The sequence below is a fragment of the Diabrotica virgifera genome, chromosome 9 (genome assembly GCF_917563875.1).
Source record: "Diabrotica virgifera virgifera chromosome 9, PGI_DIABVI_V3a".
In the NCBI taxonomy this organism is placed as follows: domain Eukaryota; kingdom Metazoa; phylum Arthropoda; class Insecta; order Coleoptera; family Chrysomelidae; genus Diabrotica; species Diabrotica virgifera.
In genome coordinates this window covers 184,984,538-185,001,712 of record NC_065451.1, presented here as the reverse complement: position 1 = coordinate 185,001,712, position 17,175 = coordinate 184,984,538, and the positions used below count along the sequence as shown (strand labels likewise).

The 17,175-nt window shown below is 32.7% G+C and overlaps 1 protein-coding gene across 1 annotated transcript in view; it reads right to left on the bottom strand.

Annotated features, from left to right (window-relative positions):
- Nucleotides 1-6,218: 6,218 nt before the first annotated feature.
- The window catches only part of LOC126891706 (uncharacterized), a 39,115-nt gene continuing 28,158 nt past the window's right edge, over nucleotides 6,219-17,175 (bottom strand). The window contains exons 4-5 of the mRNA XM_050660967.1: nucleotides 8,228-8,467; nucleotides 6,219-6,392 (exon numbers count right to left, since the gene is read on the bottom strand). Coding sequence (XP_050516924.1) covers nucleotides 6,294-6,392; nucleotides 8,228-8,467 — 339 coding nt within the window. The 3' untranslated portion in view covers nucleotides 6,219-6,293. The remainder of the gene's footprint in view (nucleotides 6,393-8,227; nucleotides 8,468-17,175) is intronic.

Here is a 17,175-nt window from a genome sequence, read left to right as displayed (position 1 = left end):
CCACCTAATTTTTGCGATTTACAAGTTTGCAACTTTTACAAGAAGAAGACTGAAAGTCTACAACAATTTTCATAGTCTTCATAATGGTAAGAGGTATGTGCTGTAAAAATTTCAGAAAAAAATATTAAAATGGAACAGAGTTGTAGCGAGTTAAACCGTGAGTTCACTTTTTTTTTTCATTTTTAGAAAATTCCGATTTTGACAAATTTGATTTTTTAATAAAAAATTAAGTAATCGTGCAGGGAAAAAAATAAATATGCCATTTTAATTGCCTATTTATCTTATTTATAAAATTCATATTAGAGTTTTCAAAAAGCGTATACAGGGTGAAATTTTTTCTAAGACCAAAACGAACTAATTTTTTAAATCCGGACCTGATTTTACTCTAGTTTGAATAAATCAGTTGATTGGATGGTAACATAAATTACTTATTTGTGCAAAAAAATTAATTTTTGTAATAAAAGTTATTTTTTTTTAAATCTATGGTTCACTTTACCAAACTTTTAATTCATAGTGAAATTTGATTTTTTTATAAGAAATTAAGTAATCGTTTGCGGAAAAAAATAAATATGCCATTTTAATTGCCTATTTGTCTAATTTGTAAAATTCATATTAGAGTTTTCAAAAAGAGTATACAGGGTGAAATTTTTTCTAAGACCCAAACGAACTAATTTTTTTAAAGCTGGACCTGATTTTTTTCTAGTTTGAATAAATTAGTTGATTAGGTGGTAATAGTGTAACGATTGGCCAAAATAAGAAACACATCGATCTGACCGTTCAAAAATTATGACGAATACAAATTTCTGTCAAAATGCGAAACTCGCCCTGTATATTATTAAACAATGGGAGCAGACACTTTTTAATGGTCATTTGTTATTCCCCATAGGAGTCTCTATACGAGGTAGGAGTATGTACAGTTCCTCATGACTCACCCTGTATAAATAAGAAAGGTAAAACAGGAACCTAAAGATTATAGCTGTATTTCTGTTTTATAAACAAAAATTAAACGTTTATAAATTTAGTACACACATTCCCTTCGCTGTCATGAGTTTTTATTATCATTCTTGCACACCATGTTCAATATATCACCGTTTGTTAATTCTTTCTGTTCGTCAGCTCTCAACCTCTTGTTACCATCGCCTTCCTTTATTTTTTTCACATCCCGGCAGTTTCCTTATTAATTCAGCAATCTCTTCCTCCCATTTTAGCCCAATAAATGACCGTTTTGGAGTGTAATTTTCAGGGGCAACTCCGAATTGCATGCAAATTTGGATTTAGGGTGTACTTACCCTCCGCTTCAAAGTTGAATTTGTCCCGTTGGTTGCTATTACTTGGGGGGTGACAGTCACCCCTTCTCGGGGGGTGAAAAATTTGTGTTTAAAATAAGCCCGGAAATGGATAAACTGACGGATTATAAGCAACTTTAGTTCTATAAAGTTTTACGTAAGTCAATATTTTTTGAGTTATTCGCAATTGAAAACTTGATTTTTCGACAAAAAAAACTACGTTTTCAGACAGTTTTTCGCAAATAACTCAAAAAGTAAATATTTTATCGAAAAAAATGTTCTTATCAAAAGTGTAGCTGATAAAAAAATTTAAAAAATAGTGTATCAGTCAAGTATATAAATTGAGAAAAAGCAAAGTTGTAGCTCATGAAAAATACGTTCTTATTCGTCTAATTCCAAATCGAATAAGTCAACGCGAAATCACCGAAAAATTAAACAATTTTCGGGAAAAGCTTATTAAAATTTTTAAAGTATCTAAAAAAACTTTATATTTGTTTTTTACAAAAGTTTATAGCACCGAAAATAAACGAGTTACACTGAAAAAAAAGTTGGCTCCTTTTTTGGAAAAAAAAATTTTGAAAACCTTCGTCTATTTAGCACCATAAATAAAATTAATCGTTACCCCTTTACCATTTATTTTAACTGTATGTATATTGTTTATGATCTATAAGTTTGATTGGTTTGAAATGCTTATTTCTGAAAAAAAAATGGTTTTATAGTAAAAAAATTTTCTAAAATTTTTTGAAAAATTTCCTGTATTCAAAATAACTTAAAAAGCATTAGTGATAAGAAAAATCTTAAAGCGTAAAAAAATGTAGGTTTTGCTATTATAAATATGCTAGTTTCATTTTGTTTTTCTGCAAGACAAAAATTGGTTAAGATATGGCTATTCAAAATTTGCATACACTCGTGATTAGTGAACGGTTCAAGCTTTTTTAACTCTAATTCTTTTAAAAATAAGCAGTTTAAACCGGTCAGACTGACAGACTATATAAAAAATAGATAAGTAAGTAAACTGTTTGTAAAGCGGTAGCGATTAATTTCATTTGGGGAGCTAAACACGGGGAGATTTTCATGATTTTTTTACCAAAACAAAGAGGGCCAACTTTATTTTGAGCGTAACTCGCTTATTTTTAATGCTAGAAACTTTTATGAACAATTAAAATAAAGCTTTTATAAAAACTTTAAAAAATTTTTAATGGGTTTTTCCCGAGAAGTGCTTAATTTTTCGGTGATTTCACCTTGAAATATTCGATTTGGAATTAGACACATAATAACGTATTTTTCATGAGCTACAACTTTGTTTCTACTCTATTGATAGACTTTACTGATACACATTTTTTTCTGTTTATATAAGCTACACTTTTGCTAAGAATATTTTTTTCGATCAAATATTTACTTTTTGAGTTATTTGCGAGAAACCGCCCGAAAACGTAATTTTTTTGACGAAAAATAAACATTTTCAATCGCAAATATCTCGAAAAGTAGTGACTTATTTAAAAATCTCTATAGAACAAAAGTTGCTTAAAATCAGCCAATTTATCCATTCCCGGTCTTATCTTGAATATATGTTTTTTCACCTCCGAGAAGGGATGACTGTCACAGCCCAAGTAAAAGCAACCAACGGCACAATTTCAACTTTAAAGTGGAGGGTAAGTAGAACCTAAATCCAAATTTTCATGCAATTCGGAGTTGCCCCTGAAAATTACGCGGTATAGCCGTATTTCTCGTTCGTTTACTGGGCTATTTTGGCAATAAAGCCCTATTGCCTTAGATTCTTTTACCAAGATATTCGTTTTTCCCATATTTTTTCTGCTCTTCTTTTGCGTTGGGTTACGAGCCGCAGTATGCCCTATTTTTTCTTTATGCATCCCATATGTCCTGAGCTGTTGCAGTTAGATGAGAATAAAAAATATCTATTGTCTTTTAAAATCAAAAATTACTGATAACACACATAGTACTTTTCAACGCTTCGCATTTGTTTCGATCTTTTGTCATATGTGTCGTATATTAATATTATACCTAAACGGATTATACGACATATTATATGACAGAAGCTCGAACAAATGAGAAGCGTTGAAAAGTGCTACTGGCATACTTTTAAAAAAGTTCTGTCACATGGAATTGATATTGTTTATGGATGTGATTTACAAATCTAAAATAAATACATTACAAAATCTTAAGCAAAATAACAGATAAGGGAATAAATATAGAGAGGGATTATAAGAAATGTAATAGTGGCTACTGGGGGGAATTATTTTTTAAATTTATGTCGTCGTTTAATACAGACGCTGCCATCTTACGTTAATCTAGTGAAGTTTCTCAGATTCGAGTCGACGAGTATGTAGATCGCTATATTGTGGAATATAGTTATTAAATGCTTCAGATATGGAGGTAAAAGATTTTGGATACAAAATATGGAATATTATTACCAAGTTGTACCAAAATTTTAAACAAGACATAAAAGTTTAAAGAGTATTACTTGCCGACTGAAAGGAACTATTCAGACTGATTGATGATACCAAATAATTAGTATAAGTATATAATTTGAACAAAGGGTTAAGAAAAACCAAAAAGTTTGATTGAAGAAACGGTAAATGTTAAATTTTGTTAAAAATGTTTAATATAATAATTTTGGTAACTACGGAATCTTTAAGAATAGATATGTAAAAATTTTGTAAAATAAAAAGAACAATAACGGCGTTTCTTTATAATTTAATCTCATTTTGTGATGTTTTGGTTAATAAACCTGTATTATAAGATACAAAATGAATTTTGATTTCCCCTTTCAAAAGCTATATTTAATTCTCTCCAGAGCCTGGTTCAAGTCTCCATAGGAGTGGGGAAAATTGACAAATATCCCATTATTCATTCAAAGAAGAGTAACATATTTTATTTGTATAATATCGAATATAATCTTATACTCAAGAGAGGTACCTCTAGAAATAATTAAAACGATCGAAAGCATCTACCAGACTAACACAATAAAAGTAAAAGTGGAAGATGAACTAACTGACCCAATTGAAGCCGGCAATGGGATAAGACTTGAGTTCTTTATTGTTCAACCTGGTAATGTTCAACCGGACGAAATAATAAAAACAGTAAGAACTAAAAAAGGATACCAAATGGAAGAAAAACAACTTAAAATAATCTGCTATGCAGACGATGCTATGCAGTCGATAAAGATGATTTACAATGTATGCCCGCACCAATTTAACATAAACGCCAGAAAATTTAACATGCTAATTTCACCAAAAAAGACAAAATGCATGGTTATAACAGCAAATCCAATAAGATGTACATTGAAGCTGGAAGGTCAGAGAATAGAACAAGTGATGGAGTTTAAATATCTAGGAATCACACTATCTAGGCTCGAGGAAGGCTCGAAACAGAAGTGGAAGATCGAGTGAATAGGGAAAGAAGAGCCGCAGGTTGCCTGAATGATACAATAGGGATAAAGAAAAATATGTATCGGAAAAGAAATGAAAGGCAGAATTTACAAAACAGTCATCAGACCAATAATGACATACGCGGCAGAAACACGACCTGACACAGAGCGGACAAAAAGATTGCTCGAAACAGCGGACATGAAAACCCTTTGAAAAATCGATGGTAAGACTCTATGGGACAGAGCTAGAGGTACAGCTATACGACGGAGATGCAAGGTAGACAACATTAACAACTGGGTAAGAAACAGAAGAATAGAATGAAATGAGCACATAGTCCGAATGACAACAAATAGAGTCGTAAGGACAGCGAGAGACGGTTCCCCAATAGGAAGACGATCAGTGGGGAGACCACGAAAACGATGGACCGACAACTTACTAGAGGCACATTGAAAAAACAGACAGAGTCATTAAACAAAAAGAAGAAGAAGAATATCGAATAAGTAATTATGTATAAGTAAACATAAATAAATAAGCTACTGTTCATTATTATAATTAAAACATCAATAAGCCTCATTTATAAGAAAATACAATTCTTTCATCAAAAGCGTTTCAATTCTCCCGTATTTCCCCCCTATTAATTGTGTATAAGGATTTTTAAAAGTTTGGCGAAAGTGCCGCAATAAAATACCTATAATGTAAATGTTAAAAGACTCTATTTATATTTATTTAAACAATGGGAATCAGAAAACCCACCAAGAAGTAGCCCAGAGGTCTACTAATAAAAAAATTTCAATCAAGTGATTATAGTAAATCAAAGGCGACTAATTATTAACTTTTTATTTTCTAAAAGCTAATCATGAAAGTACGAGATAGTTTATCCCAGCACCTTCGCCAAACTATCACAAAATTTAAAAATTTGGTGAAAGTGCCGTAACAGGATATTATCTAAATAATTTTAAAAGTAAAAAACTGATAATAGAATTCTATTTTAGTGACGTCACGTTGCCTAGCAACCGTCTATTCTCCCATTATGAAATTCTATTTTGTGACGTCAGCAGAATAGAATTCTATTTTGCGTGCTCAGCGAGGTGCAAGGTACGAGGTGCGAGGTGCGAGGTGCGAGGTTTGCACTATAAGGATAAAATATAAGGATCTTAAAATTTGTAGCAGATATTTTATCACGGCACCTTCGCCAAACTTTCAAATTATAAATAATAAATTGTTCGTTTATCGTGCAGTCACTGATGATTTTGACCTCCGCTTTGGTTGAACCTCATCGTTTTAATGAAGATTGGTGAGTAGTTACGGATGGCTCAAGAAACAAAAGCGACATGGTGCCAGCTTAAGCTTTTACCCTGAGGGTGGATGCCACCTTCTCGGGGGTGAAAATTATTTTATTAAAAATAACTCCATAAATCGATAGAGGGACAGATTCTAAGTATTCGCATACTACAAGTTTTTCTTTTCTTCTGAATCTGTTGATAACATTATTTGCGTCTTAGATTCTCTTACAATGTTATCTTAATTTATTAAAAAGCAAGAATAATAATAAGATATATTACACAAAACTTATAAAAATAAAGGTAGGTATATATGTAAGTACGTTTATATTCAATATTTAATTTTTATTATTGTTTTCGTCGTTATTTTTCTTTTTATGTTTCTTTGGTTTATACGGACCTATACCCTTTATAGTCATAATTCCTCGCCACCAGGTCTAAAATATACAAAAATTGTTTACATTATTGCAAAGTTGTTATATAAAAAAAATTATTTCGATTATTTCATTTGCTTTTTTTATAGTTATCTGTTAAAATAATATGCGTATTCCTGGAAAAAAACTTAGTCTTCTAAAGTTCTGGAGAGATTATAAAATGCCGAAATACCCTAGGAGACGAAGCATTTAAAAACCGAAAAATTATTTTAACTGGAATATCTCGGGGAAGTCATTAGAAAAGGAGTAAATTTAATGATGGTCGGAATACAAAAGAAATCCCTCTCTTCAATTCCCACCCCACAGGGGGAGTGTGGGGGGTGGACGTGATATGTCGTGTATTGTCCGTCTCCAAAGATTTCTGTTTCTGGTCATTTCTTTTAACTCATGCATAGTCTCTTGCATATTCCTGTAATTTGATCGATTCATCTTGTTGGGATCTTCCTCGTGGTCTTCGGCCTTCCACCTTTCCTTGTATAATGAGACTTTCCATGCTTGCTGTGTTTGCTCTCATAACATGTCCAAAGTATTTTAATTGTTTGCGGTCAACTTGTACAGGATTTATATTAGCATCCAAAAAATAAGAGTAATCCATATCGATTTAATTTTTAAAAGTCTCAAACAAATAATATTTACATGTATTGTTTACAAATATTGTTTACATTAAGTAAATAGGTGACATTGCTTCTGCAATGTAGACCACTCGTTTTGAAAACAACGGAGTCAGCAATTATGTTACTATTAGGAATTCATGGTCACATTCAAGTATGGTCAATCATAACAAACAATTAAGATTTATTTATAGATACGTAGAAAGTAAGAAAAGGGATTATTCATTATTTAGAAACCGATGTGGTTAGAGTAGAGACATTATCCATCCCGACACCAACTAGTTACTGTCGTACATGGTGACTTAAATAAATATATTTATATTTATTTATTATACTATTTAATAATAATATACTCTGGAATAACCAAATAGAAACACAAAAATTGGGATATTTATATAAAAATATCATAGAAACTATTGCTATGCACAGTTCAGAGCTTTGGGTAATAAATAAAAGACACGCATCAAAAATAAAAGCAATGGAAATTAATGATTAGCGCAGATGTTGCCAAATTACAAGAAGAGATAGAGTAAAGAATACTGAAATCAAAGCGGGTATGGGCATATAAATTGGCATACTGAAAACTATAGACTGTAAAAGGATGAAATAGTATGGCCATGTAGAAAGGATGAATGATCAAAGATGGTGAATCCCAACTAACTGCATAAAACAGGGAAGGCTAAGAAGATCATAGAGACAAGAACTAAGTGTTGCAATGGAAGATTGGGGTGTACAGGATTTATATTAGCATCAAAAAAATAAGAGTAATCCATATCGATTTAATTTTTAAAAGGCTCAAACAAATATTATTTACATGTACTGTTTACATTACGTAAATGGGTGACATTGCTTCTGCCATGTAGGCCACTCGTTTTTAAAACAACGGAGTCAGCAATTATGTACTATTAGTAGTTCACGGTCACATTCAAGTATGAAATCGTAACAAAACAATTGGGATTTATTTATAGATACGTAGAAAGTAAAGAAAGAGATTATTCATTATTCAGAAACCGACGTGGTTAGAGTAGAGACATTCTCTATCCTGACACCAACTTGTACATAGTGTTCTAAATAAATATATTTCGGTAATTAGTGTTTCAACTAAATCAACCCCATCATCGGGGGTAACAACCTCCAGTACCAAGATAGGGGTCTACAACCAAATCACAACGATCGTAAGCGTTGGATGCGAGAAACGGCTATAGCTGTAATAAACTCGTTATTTACCTGGACAACCAGTGATGCCCATTTAATGTCAGCTTCACGTGCTTTTTTCTTGTGCATCTCCTTTTTGTAGGCCTTCCATTCGGCCATCTCTTTCTGTCGTTTCTGGTGTTCCGCTATAACATTTTGGTGAGTTACAGTCATCCCCTCTAATTTGGTTTTCATTTGGAGCATCTCCGCTTCTCGGTTTTCTATTTCATTGTCGTATCTTTGAACCCAGTAGTTTATGCTTTCCAAACAATTCTAAAAACAAACAACGATAAAAGTTGCGTTGACATTTATAATCAGACGCAAGATTTTAGTAACGTTATTATAAGTAGGTAATAACAAAAATTTTTGATCCGTTACATATTTTAAGCAACCAATTACGTTGTCATGGACTAAATTCTAGACGAAAGATGATGACTAGCTGGCAAAAGCTAAAATTATCCTTAGAGAAAAAACTCATTTTATTTAAACTCTCGTCAAAGCAACGCCTGCAATTGGCGGTTATATACACGCCTTGGTGGTTATAAATGAAACAAATTTCAACAGAAAATGAAACAAAAATAAAAAGAAGAGAAAAAAAAAAGAAAGTAAAAAAGTGTTTAGCAAAAATTAAAATATATATTAAAAAACACAGTAGAATAATTAAAAAAAAAAGAATGTGTGTGTACTTTGTACGCACGTAAGAAGTTATACTTCTAAATATGATTTCAATGAAATAAATATACTTTCGGACAGTTTATTTGTATTTTATTTAAAGATTAAATTAATGTTTACTTACTACTTTCCAAACATTTTTATTAAAACAATACCAAAAATTAAAAAAAGATTAGAAAACACCAGGATTCGAACCGGAGTCCTTTTAATCTCCAGCCCAACGCTCTATCACTGAGCTATACCCTTTTGATTATCCGGGCTACAAGATTTCTCAGACATAGTGACAAACAGACGAAGTGAATTATAAAATACTTTAAATATTAGACAGGCTAGACAAGTCCAAATACACAAAAATTATAATAATAGTTATTTATGATATAAATGTTAAAAGTGCAATTTTAAGGCACGTATGTGAAAGTTTCGTGTGAAAGATTCGCTTCGCTCATTTTGCAATTCCCATGAGTGCCTTAAAAATGTACTTTTTAACACGTACCTATAAATATCATACAATATTTTTTCTACAAACGTCTTCTTCTTCTTCTTATGGTGCCTATCTGTTACGGATGTTGGACACTAACATGGCTATTCTGACTTTGTTGACTGCTGCCCTGAAAAGTCCGGTAGTGGTTAAGTTAAACCATTTTCGCAGGTTATGCAGCCAGGATATTCTTCTTCGTCCTGGACCTCTTTTCCCATGCACTTTACCTTGAAGTATGGTCCGAAGTAGGTCATATCGTTGTTCATTGCGCATTACATGGCCCAGGTTTTCCAGTTTGCGACGTTTTATGGTTACGACTAGTTCGCGCTCTTTACCCATTATATGTAGAACTTCTTTGTTGGTAACTCTGTCTATCCAGGAAATCCTCAAAATGCGTCTATAGCACCACATCTCAAATGCTTTGAGTCTCTTCAGTGATGCTTCAGTTAAGGTCCATGACTCCACGCCATATAAAAGAACGGAGAATACGTAGCACTTTAGTAAACGAATTTTTATTTCCAATTTTATATCATGGCTGTTAAAGATTTTTTTCATTTTGACGAAGGCTGATCTTGCCTTCTCGATCCTTATCTTAATTTCCGTCGATTGGTCCCACTGTTCATTTAAGTTTGCACCCAAATAACAAAAGTTGGTGATTTGTGTTATAGGTTGTTGGTTAACTAGTAATTGACCAGGTGGTACCCTATTTTTGCTTATAACCATGTATTTGGTTTTTTTGATGTTAAAATCAAGCCCAAACCTACTACTTACTTCTGTCACCCTGGAGACAAGTGTCTGCAGACCTTCAAGACTGTCTGCAAAAATGACAGTATCATCAGCGTATCTTATGTTGTTCAATCGTTCTCCGTTTATAAGTATTCCCTCGTCTATGTCCGTTAGCGCTAGGTTCATAATGTGCTCTTAATATGTATTGAACAATAATGGGGACAATATATATCCCTGTCGCACACCTCTTTTTATCTTTATGTCGTCTGTTAACTGATCCCCTACTCTAACAGCTGCAGTTTGTTCGTAATAGATATTGTTTATTATACGACGATCTCTGCTGTCTAGACCAATTGAATTTAATATTTTCATCAGTTCGTCATGTTTTATTCTATCGAACGCTTTCTGGTAATCAACAAAACACACATATATATCACAATTCACGTCTCTACATCTTTGAAAGAGAACTTGTATTGCAAAAAGTGCCTCTCGAGTACCCAATGCATCCCTGAAGCCGAATTGTGTGTTTGTCATGTGTTCTTCACACTTTTTATATATTCTTTTATATATAATTTTTAAAAAACTTTTTAGGAGATGGCTCATAAGGCTTATTATTCGATAATCTTCACATTTTTTGGCATTGGGTTTTTTAGGGATTGTTATAAAAGTTGATCTTAGCCACTGTTGGGGTATTTTTCCACTTTGGTATATTTTGTTGAAGATCAAGGTAAGTCTTTTTACTTCGTCTTTATCCATAATTTTCAAAAATTCTGATAGAACTCGTCTGGTCCTGCGGCTTTTCCCTCCTTAATGTTGTTTATAGCAGCTTCTACTTCCGCTTCGAGAATAGGTGGTCCGGTATCGTCATTTTTATTTTGTGTGATGGTGACATTCCTATCGTCTTCAAATGTTGTTGTCACATAGTTCATCCATGTTGTTTTTGTTTCTTCAATATCAACTATTGGATTTCCTTGAGCGTCTGTTAAGTGTCCCGGCCTTTTTGATTTATAGATGCCTGCTGCTTCTTTGATCTTTTTGTGGAGGATGAAGGAATCGTGTTTACGTTCCAACATCTCGATTTCTTCACACTGTTCTTCCAGATTTCTGTTTTTAGCTTCTCTGACAGCTTTTTTTATCTCTTTGTCTAGAAACTGATATGCAAGTAGTCTTTCCGCTTGGATTCTCTTCTTCTGTCCATCATCTGTAATATACCGTCGGTCATCCATGGTTTTTTCTTTTCTGTCTTTTTCGGTCGCAGGTATTGGTCTAATATTTCCTTCCCAATGTTTTCTAAGTGGTTTATTTCTGTGTCAACATCATTAACTACTTCTGACTTGGATATGTTGTTCTTCAGATATTCCCGTACTTCTTGCTTTATGTCATCATCTCTTAGTTGTTTGAGATCGTATCTTATAGGATTAGGTTTGTGGATTTTTTTAAATTTCAGACGAAACTTACCGACAAGTGGGTTATGGTCTGACTTAATATCTGCACCAGGGTAGGCTTTCACTGATGTTATAGAGTTTTTGAATCTTAAACGTCTTATATATCAACAATTATAATTTATTCATTCTTAATTACAGGACAATACCTACAAAAACTTTTACTTGAACTTGACTGACATTCTATTTTTATATTTTTCTTGACATTATATGATCAAACTGCCTATACTGTCAATACGTAAATCAGAATAACATCTACTTTTATTTTTGTATATTCTATCGCTTGTTTCACATTATAAGAATTTCGACCGTGCGATGGTTAAAATCTACATAGTGGTTCCAGCAACTTTCTCCCTTCACCGCTTGAAACTTTCGGTGAAGGGAGAAAGATTCCATATGATTGATCGAGCCACTATGTAGATTTTAACCATCGCACGGTAGAAATTCTTATAATGTGAACGAGCTGTAACAAATTTTAATAGTTTTTTTCTACAAACGTGTTAAAAATGCAATACAGTTTAAATTAAATTTTAAAAAACCTTTTAAACCACCTTTTTCAAATTGCGCAAGTTTTATTATTAATATTAATGTTAATAAATGAAATATAAATATTTTGACGTTTCACAATTTGACAATTCACTTTTAATTGCAGTGCCTTAAAATTTTTAAAGCACGCTTTAAAGTAGCATTTTTAACGCTCCTATGGTGTGCTATAAATTGCATTTTTAACACGTTTATAGAAAAATATATTTAAAAACACTAATATATTCTTTCCACACCTTTTCTGGACTGATAAATACATAAATTAAAACATTTAGTAACGAACTCCATACTGCACGTGTGCGCATGCGCGCAGATTAATAAAATTTCACCCTCAATGAAATCGCGCCTAAAGAAATATAACTTCGAAAAAACAAAATAATAAAAGCAACACAATGTACCTATGTATCTAAAAATAATATTGTTGTATGTACTTATGTTATGAAATAAGAAATTTATGACTATGAATCTGCAATCAATCACAAACAAGTCTGGCTAATTGGCTCTGCCAAAGCCATTTTTCAAAAAAAAACACAATAGCTTTAATAAATAATCTTAATGAGCTTAATATAATAATTATTGCACTAGTAAGAGTACAAAGACTTAGATGGTTAGTACTGTTATATTTCTATTTGATATGAAAATTAAAATTTGATAATTATAGACAAAATTCAATTTAATATAAAATATTTTCAATTTTCTCAACCACGGGCATATAAATTTAGAACAACCTGTATACAACAAATTGTTATATTTAATTTTAAGAAGTGATTAAATAAGACTCAAGTGAAATCGATAATAGGTCATTATCGTTGTTCGCGGAAGGATCGATCATTAGCCGATGCTAAATAAGACTAAGTGGAAATAGAGAATAGGTCATTAAAATTTGTATATAGTAGAAAGTAATTTTAGAATGGGAATTAACTATTTTCTTTGAAATCCATTAAGCATATTTAGAAAGTTTAAAAATTGGTTTTGAGGAATACTGCGAATGAGAGTTGGTGGTGGAAGTTTGATTTGTGAATCTGGAAGGGATATTTAGAAAGTAGGGGAATGGATGACAAAGTGAGATCAGAATGTTTTGAGCTGTCGAGAAGTGAAATCGAGTAGTAGACGGTAGTGTACGGAGAGTGAGAAAGCCGGTAGTTCCGTGAGTGTGGAGTATCTATCGTGGAACGAGAAGTAGGCCAGGTCGAGAGTAAAAGAACCTCCTTGAGCCAAGAGTGTCCCGGTAGCTGATAGCAGTTTCGAAAAAGGTAGAACACAGCATCACGACAAAAGCAGGAACGAGAGCTATTCGAGTTAGTTTTTCAAAGGAGAACATTACTGGAAGCCAGGACGAGGTTTGATCGCAGCCAAGGATAGCAGGAAACGGGTCTTGTGTGAGGACATTTTCAGTTCACCAGGAAAAGGTCAGTCTCATTTGTTTGGACATGAATGTATGGGTTTTTCGTATTAAATTCCACATAAAAAATTGAATAACATAATCAATAATATCAGAAAAGCTTCATCAAAGTTAAATAGAGTTGTTCCTAATAACTCCTAATAGTTAAATGTTAATAAAAACTTTCAATTGAAAACCAAAAGGAAATAAGATTCCCATTTGTAAATGTTATGTTTAAGAATAATAAGAAATAGCAAATATTAAGCATTGATTGCCTTTTAAATAAAATAAAAAATATTTTGATTATAATTGTAACCCATATGTGTATTTTTTTTACTCTTTTCTTTTATATCCCGATTAGGAACCATTAAGAAATATTTGAAGCCACGAAAGGAAGTAATTAATTTATAATTCGCCCTGAGATGGAAAACATATTGATATGTGATCTGGTTAATTAATTAGATTAGTATTAATACATTGATTAAATTAAGTGACATATAAGAATATTATCTCATATCAATAATCAAGATCACATCAACTGTCGTCCAACGTGGAAAGCATTGTAAAGTATTTCTAGTGGCAAATTTGAAGGATAGAAAGAGTAAAGCCGGTATTTGAAAATTTATATGCCTGTGGTAAAAAGTGAGATACTTACATTTGACAACATAAAATTTTAGATCTCTTTAGGTACAAATTTTACATAACTGATTTAATATTTTATTTTTACGATATTTACATTTGATATATTTATTGACAATTTATAATATTTGGGTGAGAAAAAGTCGTCTTGGTAACATACTAGTAAAATTTCATATTTGGCGGGGATAGTACTTTTTGAAAACAAATGTCTGTGACAAGAAGCCAAAGCAAAGACAACAAAAAACAAAAAGAACAGTCAGACCAAGAAGAGATTTTAGACACGACAATCATGGCATCAGAACAGCAAGAATTATCAGGAATAGATAAACTATTACAACTGATGCAACTCCAGTCACAAAAACTGGATGACAATCAACGAAAAGTGGATCGAAAAATGGATGAAACACAACAAAAATTGGATCAAAAAATGGATGAAACACAACAAAAAGTGGATCAAAAAATGGATGAAACACAACAAAAATTGGATCAAAAAATGGATGAAACACAACAAAAAATGAAACAAGCAATAGAAGAGAACAACAAGAAAATGGAGGAACGCATAGGAAAGTATGAAAAGGAAGTAAAAGGATGTTTGACAATGATCAAGAACGATATGGGACAACAAGAGACAGAGATTAAAGAAATCAAAAGCAAAATAAAGGAAATAACGAATTGCCAGAAAAAGGAAATAGAAAATTTGGAAAATAAGTTGGAAAATGCTATTCAAGTAGACAGAGAAGAAGTGGAAAAAAGAATCACAGAAATAGAAAAACAAGTCACCGAAAACCGGACGCAACAAAATGTAGGAGAAAGAAGAGAAATGGTTATACATAGCACAGATGACGTGAAAATAAGGTTTGGCGGGGATGTAAGAAGATTACACCCAGTGCCGTTCATAAATAGCCTGAAAAAGAAAATACAACACATCGGAAATTTCGAAACAGCAAAAGAAACTATCAGAAACCATCTCAAATATGAAGCAAGCCTATGGTTCGATAGTAAAGAAGAAGAATTCGGCAATTGGCAACAATTTGAACAAAAATTTTTGAATTATTTCTGGGGAAAAGTCCAACAATTGGAAATTAACAAGGAATTGCAAAATGGGAAATACAATGATAGGATGGGTGTATCAGAAAGGACATATGCTTTGCAAATTTACAATAATGCAAAACATTTACAATATAATTACTCATCGGAACAATTAGTCTAACTGATTGCAAGACATTTCGAGGAGACGCTGGAAGACCATATCACATTGCAAAATTACAAAGACATAGATAGTTTATGCCAATTCCTACAAATAAGAGAATCACGTCTAAGAGAAAGAAAATCAAGAAGGTCGCGAGAAGATTACAGGCCCCGAGAAACACAAGATTACAGAGATAGAAATCAAAATAGGAGGGACTATACAAGACGAGATTTTAATCCCAGAAGGGAAAACGAAAATAGAGACAACGGAAGAGGAAATTATGAACAAAGAAATAGGCAATGGAATGAGGACAGAAATCGAGAATACCAGAATAGAAACACCACACGCTCAAATCAAGAAAACAGAAATAATGGTAGACAAAATGAACAGGGATATCGAGAAAACCGAAACAGATCCAACAGACCAAGAGAAAATAGAAGAGAAGTAAATAATACCCAGACAGATGAATATGACGGAGAGAGACATTATGACGAAAATATAAACAACGATGAGCAACCGGCGTCTTTTCACGACGGCGCTCACTAAAAACCAAAAATCAAACAGGAATCTTTTGTCACCCCAAGGAGTTTATTAAATTGGCAGGAAACAACGAAAAGAAAAATGGAGTTAATTTAAAATTTGTGGATGGATTTATCAACGAGAAACCAATTAAAATTATGATAGACACTGGATCTGAAATAACATTGGTCAACAGAAAACTAATAGAAGAAGTTAACTTAACAAATTTAATTTATAAAATACCTAGGGTAAATTTAGTGGGCGCAAACAAACGGACATTGGCAACTATAAATGAAGGCATACGAGTAATGGTACGACTGGGCAAGAATATGTATGCACTACAATGTGTAATAATGCCAAACATGTCACATGACATGATAGTAGGAGTGGACGAATTGGCAGAAAAACATGTAGTGATAGATTTTAAAAATAATACGATGAAACTAACAGAAGAAAAAGAAAAAGAACAGGACAAGGAACATGAGAAACAAAATACGGACGAATCAGGTAAAGAACAAACAGTGGAAATGAATTTGGCAGCGAAGCAAGGACAAAGAAGAAAAAGGAGAAAAGGTCAGAAAAAGATAAAAGAAAATGAAACCTGTGGCTCCTCAAAAGAAGAGTTGAGCCCAGAAGAAGAAACTTTGAGAGTATCAGAAACAAAGGAAACCTGGGATTCCTCAAAAGAAGAGACGGGCTCAGGAGAAGAAGAAATAAAGCTAAAAAATGAAAGTGAAAAGAATATGATTGAAACAGTGGTATTTGAAGAGGAGGTATATGCAAACGAGGATGCAGAATGCACGGTAAACATGTGTGAAGAATCTGAGAAAAAAGACAGAAAATTGATATGTGGAGAAGGGAAAGAAAAAGAATTGCGGTTGATGTTAAGAAACTACGAAAATTTGATCAATGAGGAAAACAGAGTGGCTAAAAAGTACGAACATTCATTTGAGGTGAAAAACTTGGGAAATTTTCGATCAAAGACTTACCCGATTCCATACAAGTATCGACAAGAGGTGAAAGAAGAAATAAATAAAATGTTGGAAGATCAAATCATCGAAAGATGTGATTCACCGTATGTTAACCCGATTGTGATAGTAAAGAAAAGCAGTGGAGAATTGAGATTATGTTTAGATGCCAGGAATATCAACCAGCACACTGTATCACAATATGAATCACCTCTAAACATCGAGGCCATTTTTGGAAGAATCACCGGGTCACACATATTTTCGAAAATTGACTTAAAACACAGTTTTTGGTTGATACCGTTAGCTGAAAAGTGTAGAAACTACACCGCTTTTTCTATTGATGGTATTGTCTACCGGTTTAAGGTAGTGCCGTTTGGATTGCAGAGTGCTTGTGCTGCACTCGTCCGAGCTCTACATACCATTT